At 40.8% G+C, this 14936-nt stretch overlaps 1 protein-coding gene across 5 annotated transcripts in view; it reads left to right on the plus strand.

Moving 5' to 3' along the window:
• The window catches only part of ano3 (anoctamin 3), an 88443-nt gene extending 73592 nt beyond the window's left edge, over positions 1–14851 (plus strand). For 4 of the 5 annotated variants that reach the window (XR_002198245.3, XR_003777435.2, XR_003777434.2 and 1 more), the window contains 7 exons: positions 860–957; positions 3335–3504; positions 4839–4991; positions 5984–6131; positions 6306–6501; positions 8377–8625; positions 10093–14851. Coding sequence is in view for 1 of the 5 variants with exons in the window: in XM_020056792.3 (XP_019912351.2) it covers positions 860–957; positions 3335–3504; positions 4839–4991; positions 5984–6131; positions 6306–6501; positions 8377–8559 (948 nt within the window). In the remaining 4 variants the exon portion in view is untranslated. The remainder of the gene's footprint in view (positions 1–859; positions 958–3334; positions 3505–4838; positions 4992–5983; positions 6132–6305; positions 6502–8376; positions 8626–10092) is intronic. The other variant, XM_020056792.3, reaches the window with a different exon arrangement.
• Positions 14852–14936: the final 85 nt, after the last annotated feature.

Consider the following 14936-nt stretch of genomic DNA (forward strand, 5'->3'; position numbering starts at 1 on the left):
AGATTTTTTTGGAATCATGGACACTGCGTCCTCTGGACGGAGCTCCGGAAGAGGGGGACCATCCAGGTTCTTATCAGTTCACCGGTCAAAAGCCAGCATCCATGATGGTATGGGGGTGCATTAGTGCACATGGCATGAGTGACTTGTACATTTGTGAAGGCAACATTAATGCTGAACAATATATACAGGTTTTGGAGCAACATATGCTGCCATCCAGACAATGTCTTTTTCAGGGAAGGCCTTGCTCATTTCAGCAAGACAATGCCAAACCATTTTCTGCACGTATTACAACAGCTTGGCTCTGTAATTAAAGAGTCTGGGTGCTAAAATGGCCTGGCTGCGGTCCAAACCTGTCCCCCATTGAAAACATTTGGCACATTATGAAACAAAATATACAACAAAGGAGACCACGAACTGTTGAGCAGCTGAAATCCTATATCAAGCAAAAATGGGAAAACATTTCACTTTCAAAACTATTGGTCTGCTCAGTTCCCAAACGCTTACAGAATATTGTTAAAGAAGAGTTGATGCAACCCGTGGTAAACATGCCCCTGTCCCAACCTTTTTGAAATGAGTTGCTAGCATCAAATTCAAAATGGTCATGTATTTTTCCCAAAACAATAACATTTCTCAGTTTCAAAATGTCTTTGCATCATTTTCAAATTCTTTTGCATTATTTTCGACTTTCCAAGTTTCATTCATAACTGAGTGAAATGAAACAAAAGGTTAAATTTTTCTCAGTGATTGGTAATTCAACTTTAATGTTGTTTTATTGTCCCCAGTGACATGTAGTTAATAGTTTCTTTCGTTACACAGTAATTAGTGCTGAATGTGTGTTTGATTGTTTTCCCTCCTTCAGTGCCACCCGAGTGGCTGCCTCATCGACCTCTGTCTGCAGATGGGGGTTATCATGGTGCTGAAACAGATCTGGAACAACTTCATGGAGTTGGGTTATCCGTAAGTACCATAGCCGTTGTTACAGTTTTACCTCACATTACTCATCTCCTGTGTTATTACAGTTTTACCTCACGTTACTCATCTCCTGTGTTATTACAGTTTTACCTCACGTTACTCATCTTCTGTGTTATTACAGTTTTACCTCACATTACTCATCTCCTGTGTTATTACAGTTTTACCTCACGTTACTCATCTCCTGTGTTATTACAGTTTTACCTCACGTTACTCATCTCCTGTGTTATTACAGTTTTACCTCACGTTACTCATCATCTGTGTTATTACAGTTTTACCTCACATTACTCATCTTCTGTGTTATTACAGTTTTACCTCACGTTACTCATCTCCTGTGTTATTACAGTTCTGCCTCACGTTACTCATCTTCTGTGTTATTACAGTTTTACCTCACATTACTCATCTCCTGTGTTATTACAGTTTTACTTCACGTTACTCATCTCCTGTGTTATTACAGTTTTACCTCACATTACTCATCTCCTGTGTTATTACAGTTTTACTTCACGTTACTCATCTCCTTTGTTATTACAGTTTTACCTCACATTACTCATCTCCTGTGTTATTACAGTTTTACCTCATGTTACTCATCTCCTTTGTTATTACAGTTTTAGTTCACGTTACTCATCTCCTGTGTTATTACAGTTTTACCTCACGTTACTCATCTCCTTTGTTATTACAGTTTACCTCACGTTACTCATCTCCTGTGTTATTACAGTTTTACCTCACGTTACTCATCTCCTTTGTTATTACAGTTTACCTCACGTTACTCATCTCCTGTGTTATTACAGTTTTACCTCACGTTACTCATCTCCCATGTTATTACAGTTTTACCTCACGTAACTGATACCCTGCTTGTGTGCATTTTGATAGAAAAGCTAAATTCTGATCTTTCACCCGGTCAATGACAAAAGAGCTGACTGGTCAAAAGAGTAAATAGTGGTAAAAGGTCAGAATTAAGCTGCATGTGTAAATGCAGAAGATGTTTCATTATAATCCTACAGGGCCGAGTTTCACAGACTAAAACATTTCAATTCCCAGACTAGGTGTAAATCCGCAATCTAAATGTTCCGCCAGGTTTTGGTTTCTGGTTAAAATGTATGGACAAAAACTACAAAGGACTGTCAAAATCCATGAGTATTCATGGGTTTTCGTACACTTCCATCTCACTGCAATCAATCTCTGGTTGGGAAGTCCTGATCCAGCTCATATGATGTTGATGATGATGTTATCGTACAAATGGATGACACCGTTGGATTTATTCAATTATCCATAAATGGTGGAACATTTTAGAATGCTTTATTACACTTTATTACATCTATCCTGGTTGGTGATTTCTAGAGCATCTGGATCCCATCTGTTTGTTGGCTGGCTACTTATTAGTGGGGAGATGTCTGTGTCCTGTAGTAACATTGAAATATAGGAATGAGATAATTAGGTTATTATCAAGAGTGATGTCCTTTTTATCTTTGGTATGTATTTAAATGTTTTGGCTGAAGTCTCTTTGAAGTCGGAGGTGAGTTTCTGCCATTTGTGATTAGAGGCTGGACCTCCTGTGGTATTCAAACTGAGAAGCTTTGTTGCATGTGAGGACAAATAGTTTTTCTGTTAAAGAAAATAATAGTTATTTTAGGTCAATGAATCTCATGTAATCTGTTACTTTTTACTTGTGACTGATGCCTAATGGTTTCTGAGTAAATGCAGTTCTCATTTTAAGAGTTACACAGTAGTTCCAGTTGGGTAAACACTATTTGAGTGAGTCTATCTACAAACACACAGCTGGTAAAGTCTAAATCTCCATCTGAGATTCCATGGTAAAAACAAAGTTTATAGTGAGTTGCAACAATGGAATGAGAGCCCTGAAGTACAAACAAGAGAATAAAATAAGGACAAACTCCATCCAGACTCCACAAAAAATCAAAACACAACACATGAATTTTTTGTGTGGATCCCAGGATGAGTAGCTGCTGCTTTTGACGGTAGCTAATGAGGATTCCGATAAATAAAATCCTAAATCCTCATGAGCTTTGGAGCAGCTTAGGATCTTAACTTTAGCATATGACAAGCCAACTTTTCTTCATCAGAAAGAAACACATCTAAATGCTCCTTAGTTGATTTTCGGCCTAGTGCTCCTGCAGGGCTTTGTCAGGGATGACTGGGTCTGAGGCGACAGATAGCTAACGTTTCTCAGTACTCATTCTGTCCCAGAACTGTTGGGCTCACAGGAAGAACATCATCTCCTTCTCTCTATTAGTCGCTTTTAAGTGTCTGCTAAATGGCTTTTGATATGATATATTGTTTTTCTGTCTTTTTTCCCTTTCCCTTAGTCATTAACATTCATTTTGTCAATGTCACTCTTTAACTCTAGGCTACTACAGAACTGGTGGTCTCGGCGGAAAATCAAGCAAACTGAGAGGAAGGAAAGGAAAGGAGAGGGAGAGAATGTGGAGAACAAAGTGCAGCTTCCTCAGTGGGACAAAGACTGGAACCTGCAGCCTATGAACGCCCACGGACTAGTGGATGAGTACCTGGAGATGGGTGAGACATCTTCCTGGGCTTCGGCCCAACGTCGTCCACTAACGCCACTGGGTTTTTCAGTTGGTACAACCTGCGTTTGATTCGGTCGCACCACCAACAAATTGTCTTCTATAATCACAGTAAAATGACAACGGCTACAACCTTGTAGAGAAGATTAGTATGTTTCTTAACATTTTTGTGTTATAAATGTAGTCAAGTGCTTGCGCTTGGCGTGCTGGATTTCCAAGTGACAAGGACAAGGAACGGAAATGTAACTTTTTTTACTTATTCTGATCTTTGAGTCGTTCAGTGAAAAAAAAAAACAGGCCTTTTTATTGATTTTATTTATTTGAGTCAGTAATGCCCAGAGGACCCCACGACTCACCACCAGGAAACAATAAACTGGAAACCCAAGTCATTATTCTTCATACAAGCCTCTCCTTTGGAGGCTGTAAGTGATGTTCCAGACTTTATATGGTTTAAATGAAGTACATTAATAACTACTACACAGAAAATATAGTGTTAAAATATAGGATTTCTTGATTCATTTTAAATGTGGCGTGGTTACAGTCTCCATATGTTTAGATGAGTATGTTGTCGGCAGTCTGCAAGGGTGATGGGAACATTTCCAGGCTACTTTGTTGTCAAACTGTGTGACACTAAGGAGGTCGTTAACTGGTTTCTCCTACCTCATGATCCACGGGTCTCTCATCTCGTTCTGGTAGAGATGTCTGTGGGCAGCTGGACAAGGCAACTATAGTTTTTATGTTGACCACAGTTATGCCAATAAACCGAAAGCATATTGTGCCTTTAGCGTACGTCGGATTGAGCGAGAGCAAATTTTTTTGGCAGAACAATCTCTGATCTGAACTTTGTAAATGGCGTTAGGTTGAATTTCGCCACAATCTCGGCATCCTCGGTCGGCTCTGCCTGTTCTGCTGCTTCGTTTGGGCTCTTAGTCTCGCAGCGTGGGCCGGTGGCTGCCTGCCCGGTGTCACAGTTTCGCTCAAGCACTTGATATCAGGACAAGAGAATTATTCATTCTGTGTGTACATGTTGTGTGAATGTACGTGGTCGTTATTAATGGGCCTCTGGCTTTCCGTCTAGACAGATGAGTTCCCTCCCACAATGCACCAAATGTTCTGGCTGGATCTGTGGTGGTTTCCTTTATGAATCAATACAAATATGGGTAATGTTATAAATCTGGGGTTTTGCTCTGTTCAATCTGTGACTGAGGTTAACCGCAGGAGGTTCAAACCGACCCACTTCACTGTCCTATTGTCTGTTTTGTCCTCTTCTTCCTTGTCCTACTGCTCTTCCTCCTCATTCCTCCTCATTCCTCCTCCTTTGCCCAGTTCTGCAGTTTGGTTTCACCACCATTTTCGTAGCTGCATTCCCATTGGCTCCTCTGCTTGCACTGCTCAACAACATCATCGAGATCCGGCTGGATGCCTACAAGTTCGTCACTCAGTGGAGGAGGCCAATGCCTGCCCGAGCTACAGACATAGGTCAGTGAAGGCAGCCACAGACATGCGGCTTGTCAGTCATTTCCTCTGTTTAGTACTCAACAGGGGCAGAAGTGGAGAATTTTATCTGAAATGTTCATGGGCTGTGGAAAGCACAGTTTCTCCTGGGGGTTTCACAGTCTGACATGTTGAGTAGTGTATTGAGTAGCTGGCTGTTTGCAAAAACAAAGAATATTTAGAGATAATGGCCCTCATACATGAAATGTGCGTACGATCATTTCACAGACAGAGCTGGTATTCATCAATATTATCTGTGTCGCCTCCTTCCGATCAAACCCAGTCGGAGACCGTGTAAACCAACGTAAAAACATAAAGCAATAAGTCCACCATTATCATGAAAAACAATCGTAACAGCCTCAGTACCAACAACCACCATTATAATTATAATAATAGGTAAGATAAAATAAGATGACAAGGACCATAACACATTAAAACGTGCCACAATATAAAATATTGTGTCATTACTCTAGGCTATTATTGTATTATGTATTTATTTCACTTTATTCTGCATTTTCTCTCTTATTTCTGTTGTTTATGCGTTTGTAAGCTTTGAAATGCCTTTGTGTATGTAATGCGCTAGACAAATTAACTTGCTTTGCCTTGCTTTTCCTGAGTCACTCAGGCTGTATCTTCATACTTGGAGATCATAAATGGTTGTTATAATTTCTGTGGCTGGCATCTTGATTAGCTAATAGGTCTTAAATTGCCTAATGAGAGGATAAATTAAGGGCGTGTCATATGTAAGTAAGGACATGTGCAGCACCTTCTCGCGTCCACGGCTTTATCCGATTTCAAAGGGCGACAGTTTCGTAAATCACACTTAGAGACCATCGTAAGTCTGTCCCTAATCTTGAATCTGAGATCTTTTCTGAGAAGGTTTCATGAATGAGGGCCTATGGAAACTTTTTGGCTGATTGGTGAGGATGAAGTAGGGCCTTTTCCAAATGCGATGTGCCGACTGTTCCCCCGGTCAGGGATCTGGCACGGCATCCTGGAGGGCATTGGCGTGTTGGCCGTCATCACCAACGCCTTTGTCATCGCCATCACGTCCGACTACATCCCCCGCTTCGTCTACGCCTTCAAATACGGACCGTGCGTGGACAAGGGGTACCACCACGAGAAGTAGGTTCCTCTCCCCTCCCGCTTTGGTCACCCGAGTCTGCCGTACTGTGCCGCAGGTGTCTGTCCGTGCCGAGGGGAACGCACCAATCCAACGTCTGTACGTTGGCTAGATTTTCGCCGGCCGTCCAGTTTCCGTCTTCCGCATGTGACTGGGTCCCTGTTTCTCCCTGGCAGGTGCTTGCGCGGCTACATGAACAGCAGCCTGTCTGTGTTTGACATGGAGAAGATCTGGAACGTCAGCGCCGGGCAGAGCAGGTACTGCCGTTACCGGGACTACAGAGCTCCGCCCTGGAGCCCCGTACCCTACGACTTCACGCTGCAGTTTTGGCACGTCCTGGCTGCAAGACTGGCCTTCATCATCGTCTTCGAGGTTCGTCCAACCATTGGGCTTCTGTGATCGCCTAATGTCTCACAGATTATACCTGGATCATTCCACATACAGAGTCCCTGTGGTATATCCCCATTACAGTCAACCCTGTCGCTTTATTTAGCATGAGAGAGAGATAATATATAGCTCTCTGTGTGTGTGTGTGTGTGTGTGTGTGTGTGTATATATATATATATATATATATATATGCATATGTGTATATTTGCCTATCCTCTGACCTCATGTCTCTCACTGACACTGATTGGGGTTTAACAGCTCTGCCAAAATAAAGCAATGACTTGCACATATAGTACCAGTTAGAGATTTGGACACTCCTGTTCATTCAAATGTATATCTTTTAGTTTTATTATTTCCACATTGTAGAATAATAGTGAATACATCAACACTATCAAATAACACAATGGAACACAATGGAATGTAGCAAACCAAAAAAGTGTTGAGCAAATCAAAATACATTGATATTGTAGATTCTTCAAAGAGGCTGCCCACTGCCTTGATGACAGCTGTGCACACTCTCGGCATTGAGCTGGAATGCTTATCCAACTGTCTTTAAGGAGTTTCCTCGTATGTGGGCACTTGGCTGCTTTTCCTTCACTCTGCGGTCAAACTCATCCCAAACCATCTCAGTTGGGTTCAGATTGGGTGATTGTGGAGGCCAGGACAGCACCATCCCTCACCTTCTGGGTGAAATAGCCCTTCCACTGCCTGGAGGTGTGTTTTGGGTGGTTGTCCTGTTGAAAAACAAATGGTAGTCCCACTAAGTGCAAACCAGATGGGATGGCGTATCGCTGCACAATACTGGGACTGTAGATATGCTGGTTGAGTGTGCCTTGAATTCTAAATAAATCACAGACGTGTCATCAGCAAAGCATCCCCGCACCACCTCCTCATGCTTCCTGGTGGAAACCACAAATGCAGAGATCATCTGTTCACCCACTCTGCGTCTCATGAAGATACAGCAGATGGAACCAAAAATCTCGAATTTGGACTCATCAGTCTAAAGGACAGATTTCCACCGGTCACATGTCCATTTCTCATGTTTCTTGGTCCAAGCAAGTTTCTTTTTATTATTCTTCAATAGTGGTTTCATTGTAGCAATTTGACCATAAAGGCCTGATTCACACTCTCCTCTGAATCAATCAAATTCAAATGTATTTATAAAGCCCTTTTTACAACAGCAGTTGTCACAAAGTGCTTTACAGAGACACAGTTGGTGTTGAAATGTGTCCCTTACTTGAACTGTGTGGCGCATTTATGTGGGCTGCAATCTGAGATGAAGTTAATTGCCTGTTTATGAGGCTGGTAACTCTAATGAACTTATCCTCTACAGCAGAGGGAACTCTGGGAGTTGGACATCAAGAGAGCCAGTTGCATCATAGTGTTTCATGGTTTTTGTGACTGCACTTAAAGAAACTCTCGAAATCTGCTACATTTTCCTGATCAAAAGCCAAGAGTGTGCAGATCTGCCATGAAGGCAAAGGGTGCAGGTCTGCCATGAAGGCAAAGGGTGGCTACTTGGAAGCATTTACAATAAGAAGTGTATTTGAACTGTTTCATCTGTTTAGCAGTTTTCCTGTCTTCGCTGTTCTTCTACAGTGAAAATTTTAAAAACTGAAGAAAAACCCTTGAGTGAGTAGGTGTGTCCAAACCTTTGACTGGTACTGTACCTACTTCTACTGCAAACAGAAACCCCTGGCCAAACACTCCCAACCACCATGGGGATTCTAGACATCCGAGTAGCTGAAAAACACAGACCCCTTAACCCAATCACAGAGTGAATGTTTGCCTGTGTAGAATCTCTGTGACCTGAGAGTGACAGTGAATAATAAAGTTGTCTCCTTTAATACCTCTCCTTAGCACCTCGTCTTTGGCATCAAGTCGTTTATCGCGTATCTAATCCCGGACATGCCGAAAGACCTGTGTGATCGCATGCGGCGGGAGAAGTACCTGATGCAGGAGATGATGTACGAAGCGGAGCTGGAGCACCTCCAGCAGGAACGGAAGAAGAACGGCCGGAGATGTCACCACGAGTGGCCTTAGTGTGGATCGCGTAATGTCCCCATTAATGCGTGCAGTCGTTACGTTGTGTCCCTGTTATACGTACAGGCATGTTACAATATCAATATGTTTTCTGAATCTGTAAAGCCTTTTTACAGTATGTCTTCATATTCCATACAGTCGTGTAACAGTAGGTCTTCATAAGCTGTAAAGCCATGTTACTGTATGTCTCCTTAATCCATACATGTTACAGTATGTCTCCATAATCCATACATGTTGCAGTATGTCTCCATAATCCACACATGTTACAGTATGTCTCCATAATCCACACATGTTACAGTATGTCTCCATAATCCATACATGTTACAGTATGTCTCCATAATCCATACATGTTACAGTATGTCTCCATAATCCATACATGTTGCAGTATGTCTCCATAATCCATACATGTTACAGTATGTCTCCATAATCCATACATGTTGCAGTATGTCTCCATAATCCATACATGTTACAGTATGTCTCCATAATCCATACATGTTACAGTATGTCTCCATAATCCATACATTTTGCAGAATGTCTCCATAAACCATACATGTTACAGTATGTCTCCATAATCCATACATGTTACAGTATGTCTCCATAATCCATACATGTTACAGTATGTCTCCATAATCCATACATGTTGCAGTATGTCTCCATAATCCATACATGTTGCAGTATGTCTCCATAATCCATACATGTTACAGTATGTCTCCATAATCCATACATGTTATAGTATGTCTCCATAATCCATACATGTTATAGTATGTCTCCATAATCCATACATGTTACAGTATGTCTCCATAATCCATATATTTTGGACAGTATGTCCTGATAAATCCAGGCATCACATTACATTGTCTTCTTAGTACTTGATCACATCACATTATGACCCCGTAATACATACATTATTGTTACGTTATGACCCCAAAATACATACATTGCTGTAACATTATGACCCCATAATACATACATTACTGTTATGTTATGACCCCATAATACATACATTATTGTTACATTTTTAACCCATAATACATACATACACAGACAGCATACAAACCATTATATACACGGAGACAATATACACACCATTATATACACACAGACAATATACACACCATTATATACACAGACAATATACAGAGACAATATACACTCCACTATATACACTCAGAGACAATATACACACCAATATATACACACAGACAATATACACTCCATCTTGTCACTCCTGTCACGTGTCCTGTCACTCCTGTCCTGTGTCTTGTCCTGTGTCCTGTCACTCCTGTTCTGTGTCCTGTCACTCCTGTCCTGTGTCCTGTCCTGTGTCCTGTCCTGTGTCCTGTCCTGTGTCCTGTCCTGTGTCCTGTCCTGTGTCCTGTCCTGTGTCCTGTCCTGTGTCCTGTCCTGGCTTTGAGACGGGAGACCAACCTGTGCAATTGTAATGTTGACTATGCAGAACAAGGGCTGCAGATCAGTTAACTTCAGACGGTCTGCTCTCTTCTTTCCTCACACCGTGGACGTCCACAAACTCAGACGGACATTCCCCCTTCCAGTCAATGACCCGAGGCAGGTCGGACCGCCGTGACCGCACCGCTGGTGTCGCTGTGGTCCAAGGGGTGTCACTGTCTGTCCATTTCTATGTCATTCTATTTCTGTGTGGCAGCTAGCCTAGCAGCCTGCTATTACGTTTCATACTCTGGGTGCTGCTCGCCACGTGGCTGTAGTTTGGCCTGCGTTAATGTCTGACAGTGTGCTACTGTAGTGTAGCACTAATAGGGATTATTCTTGTTGCTTAAGTGATGTCCCGTACTTGGCTACCAAAAATAACAATGGACAATAATAATGATAATGTTTTTTTATGCAATGTGACTAAGTGGTATTGCCCTAAAGCATGATGATTTGTACAGTAAATGCATTTTGGTTTATTTGTCCGGCAGCAACTGTAAAACACATATCCGGGGAGATGTTACCATTCAGAGGTGTGGCGGAGGATTACTTTCCTCTATTCGAATCATGTAAAATGCATGGTTAAGTTTGTTCTGTGTTCCTGGATGGACAATACCCATGTCTTGATGCATCTGTTAATGGTGTGTTTCTAGCCTGTGCGAGCTGTCCATTGGACTTTTTTATAATAGTGCTGGTGTGGACTTTGGGCTCTGTTCAGGCCAACCTGTGGAAGTTCAGCGTTACAGCATGACTGAAATGCAAAAGCAGTAATCAAGTGTTAGCCAAGCCTGCACCTACGGTTTTGCCGACACAGTCTGAGATTACTGTTAATTTTAACATTCAGTCCATTGGGCTTCAGCAACGCTGGTTGAATACGGCTCTTTGTCTAATCCGAGATGTTAATATGTGAACTTTATTGCTGTGCCTACTGTTTAGCAGTTAAACAAAACACAAAATGTGTCACAAATGTCACGCGTGCCTGTTTGTGCCGCAAATGCTTTACATTTTCTCCAGTATGTTTTCCATAGAACGATTACACCTGAACTGTTTCCTCCCCAATGCTTTTTATTTGAGGAATGAAAAGAAAATATATATATATTACTGTTCACTCTCTCTGTTGTCAGTGCTGCAGAGCAGAGAGAACTAAAACTCCACAGTAGAATGTGAGTCCTGATTCCACCCCAGTGAGAGTGCTGGCAGATCTGAACTTCCACCCACAGAGACAATCTGTTTCCCATTGGTCACTGGAAGCACAGAGCCTGTTTTCTATTGGCTGCTGGAAGGGCTGAGTGTGTCTCAAATGGCACCTTGTCCCCTATTCAGTCTACTACTTTTGACTATGTTCCATAGGTATATAGGCAATAGGGGGCTTTTGGGGAGTCTTTTGAAACTGGGTCAGATTAGACATACCTGTGGCATGGATTTTCTGGGCGTTAAGAGACATCCAAGCTCTTCACATGACAATGTCACACTAAACTGTTGAGTGGCGCTGAATGCTGAACATTTGAAAGGGACAAAAGGTCAAATAACCCTGTATTTCCTGCAGTCAAAAGCTCTGAATATGTAAAATGACAAGTTCATATTTCATATTTGAGAGATAAAGTCTACAGAAAACTTGTAATGTTGCACTTAGTGAGTCTTACAGTTATTAAGATCAAGCATTTTGTGAACTGACCGACAAACATACCTTGGTACCATCATGGTATCAGCTAATGCAGATCCAAAGAAACTAAGCAAAACATCTGTGAAGTTATTACCAGTGTGATCAAATACACTTTATACATATTTATATGTTCAGATATCCAATCAGAAATTCTTTCTCATTTCCGCATGCTCACATTTCCACTGTCATTTTCGTCCATTTAGATGTCCAATCACACTTTCTCTCTCATTTCGGCATTTTTAGATATCCAATGACACACTTTAGTTTTGACATTGAATGTTTGAAGGTACAGAATATATGATAGATTTAGAAAATTATTATTAGTTGAAAAATAACTATAGCGCCAGAGAAACATAAAAGTTTTCATTCTGGCATCGGACAGTTAACCAGTGGGGCTGCATTGTGTGTGGTACATGGGCCAACAAAGCGCCAGTGTTATAAGGCATCGTGTGGTATATGGGCTAACAAAACGCTGGTGTTATAAGGCTTCGTGTGTGGTATATGGGCCAACAAAACGCCTGTGTTATAAGGCATCATGTGGTATTTGGGCCAACAAAACGCTGGTGTTATAAGGCATCGTGTGGTATATGGGCCAACAAAACGCCGGTGTTATAAGGCATTGTGTGTGGTATTTGGGCCAACAAAACGCTGGTGTTATAAGGCTTTGTGTGTGGTATATGGGCCAACAAAACGCCTGTGTTATAAGGCATCGTGTGTGGTATATGGGCCAACAAAACGCTGGTGTTATAAGGCATCGTGTGGTATATGGGCCAACAAAACGCCGGTGTTATAAGGCATTGTGTGTGGTATTTGGGCCAACAAAACGCTGGTGTTATAAGGCTTTGTGTGTGGTATATGGGCCAACAAAACGCCTGTGTTATAAGGCATCGTGTGTGGTATATGGGCCAACAAAACGCTGGTGTTATAAGGCATCGTGTGGTATATGGGCCAACAAAACGCCGGTGTTATAAGGCAAGACACAACACGGAGGCACCTGATGCCGGCCCTGGCCGTGGAATATTGGCCATATACTGCAATAAACCGGTTACCAATGCAATTAGAGTAGTAGACAATTTTTCTTGCCACACCTATTGCATACATTCTCATATACCATGCCTTTCAGACAGTCAGCATTCAGGGTTCGAACCACCTGGTTTAAATTTGGAGATATGCTGAATGATAGATAGACCTCTGTTTACATTAGGCCTGGGATAGGTATTTAAGGCTTAAATAAATAACAAGCACATTATCATTACATTCCTAAAGGCCCAGATTCCAACCACATCCAGGACCAGGATTTATAGCACTTCTGTGGTACTTTAGGAACTTAAGTGAAGCAGAGAACTGGAACGTCTGCATTATTAGTTTGAAGGTCACACAATTCATCTGTGGTTTTGTAGCCATACTCCTCTATCTGTGCATACCTTCGAGTCTGATAATTACAGACAGTGGTTGTTGTGGTCTCAGTAATTGGCTTGCCAACCGTATTTTACTTGTTTCAAAAGGATATTCCATTAACCATTCCAATACGGATTTCAGGAAGGGTTTGGAAATCTGTGTTGAAGTTTACTGTAATTTTGCAAGCCCATTTTGTTTTCACTTTTACTGTATATTATTTAACGTCTTATTTTATGTACATTAACATTTAACTGCTACAATTTTACTTTGGTACTGAATATACATTTGAGCATACTTTCTATAAACCTTTTTTCCATTTTTGTTGCGATGTATTATTTGTTATGTGTAACAATTTAGAAAGGATTCTGAACGCTATCGACCAGCATGACATTCACCACTCAGTCTCGCCTCATGGGCTTCGCTCCTTCAAGTTTTCACATTTCTATTGATGTAAAACTCATGCTTTTCCTCAGGTGTCTTCTGAATGTTTGGCAATTGATTTCACTTTTTATCATATTTTCTTAGATGCAATGAAAAGGTATTCTTCTGCTTTAAAAATATATATTTTCGCACTCTTGCATTTGCATGACAATTACTCACCAACACTCATGAAATGATTAAGCACCTTAAATTGAAAAGCATGAATGTTAATTTATTGTAAGGCACACATACCAGAGTTGATATTATTGTGAGTATCAGAAAAAATCAGTACACCCATGTACAACTAGAAATATATTTATATTTTTTATTTTAAACATACCACTGTTGCTATTGTCATAATAAAATGTCAGAATATAACATATCAGTTAAGAACTTTTTTGCTAAATGTTTGTTTGTTTCCTCATATAAGTTCAGGCAATTGAGAAGGGTTTGGTTTTGAGCTGGCAGTTCAAGCTCTGAAAACATCTCTTCAATGTAATGTCACTGGAAATCTATGCATGTTGTAAACTCGACTACAGCCTCTCTGTTGAACAGTTTTTGGAGCTGGTATGAATTTATTATTAGTGCACTTTTGGTGTTGAGTATGCATGACTAACGCCAGCTACTTCAACTAGAGCTTACCTGTGTTGTCAATGATAGTGTATTTGAAAAACAATGTGTCTGTTCTGTCACAAAGAATATACTTTTCTTATTTCATCATGATTGATCACACAGTTCATGTCTCTCGTCAAGAAAGCCATTGCTTGATTGAATCCCTGGTTGATATACAAGGCTGATTATACTTTCCTCCAAAGTATTTAGGCATTTGTGATTGAGAGAATCTCGCATTGTGTTTTTTATGTCATAGCCACAGAGGTGTTTCACAAACACTGGGACCTGGACTGGTAGTGGTGCAGACACAGGAAACCTTGAAGCTAAAGATTCGACTCTGGCTGCAAAATATAATATTGTTTTGTTTATCTATATGAAAAATATAATTATATTATAATATATATTATTCTTGCAATGTTTGATGAGGACACACGGTAAAACTAGTCAGAGTGCCTGTCTGTTCTATAATGTGATCTCCTTTGTTAAACATTGGCATGGCAAATCCATAGTGATTTGGAAAGGCAGTCAAAACTGGCGCCAAGGCCATAGTAGACCATATTTTTATAATCTATACAAGTCATCAGTTGCTCTAACATGAGGTGTATCAATACTGAACATTGTTTTCACCTTATCACTGTTTTAAATATGGAAACGTACCCAAATATGTAATAAGGAGCAAACGAAATATCATGTGACGTAATTAAGGATTTTGATTTCAGTTCTTCTGTAATAAATCATGGATTTCATCTTTGATATCTGCTGTTACAGGATGTGACTTTATTTGTGTTCTACTGTAGGGAGTCGTCGGGGACATTTTATTTTCATATTTTTTATATGC

The sequence above is a fragment of the Esox lucius genome, chromosome 19 (assembly GCF_011004845.1).
Source record: "Esox lucius isolate fEsoLuc1 chromosome 19, fEsoLuc1.pri, whole genome shotgun sequence".
Lineage (NCBI taxonomy): Eukaryota > Metazoa > Chordata > Actinopteri > Esociformes > Esocidae > Esox > Esox lucius.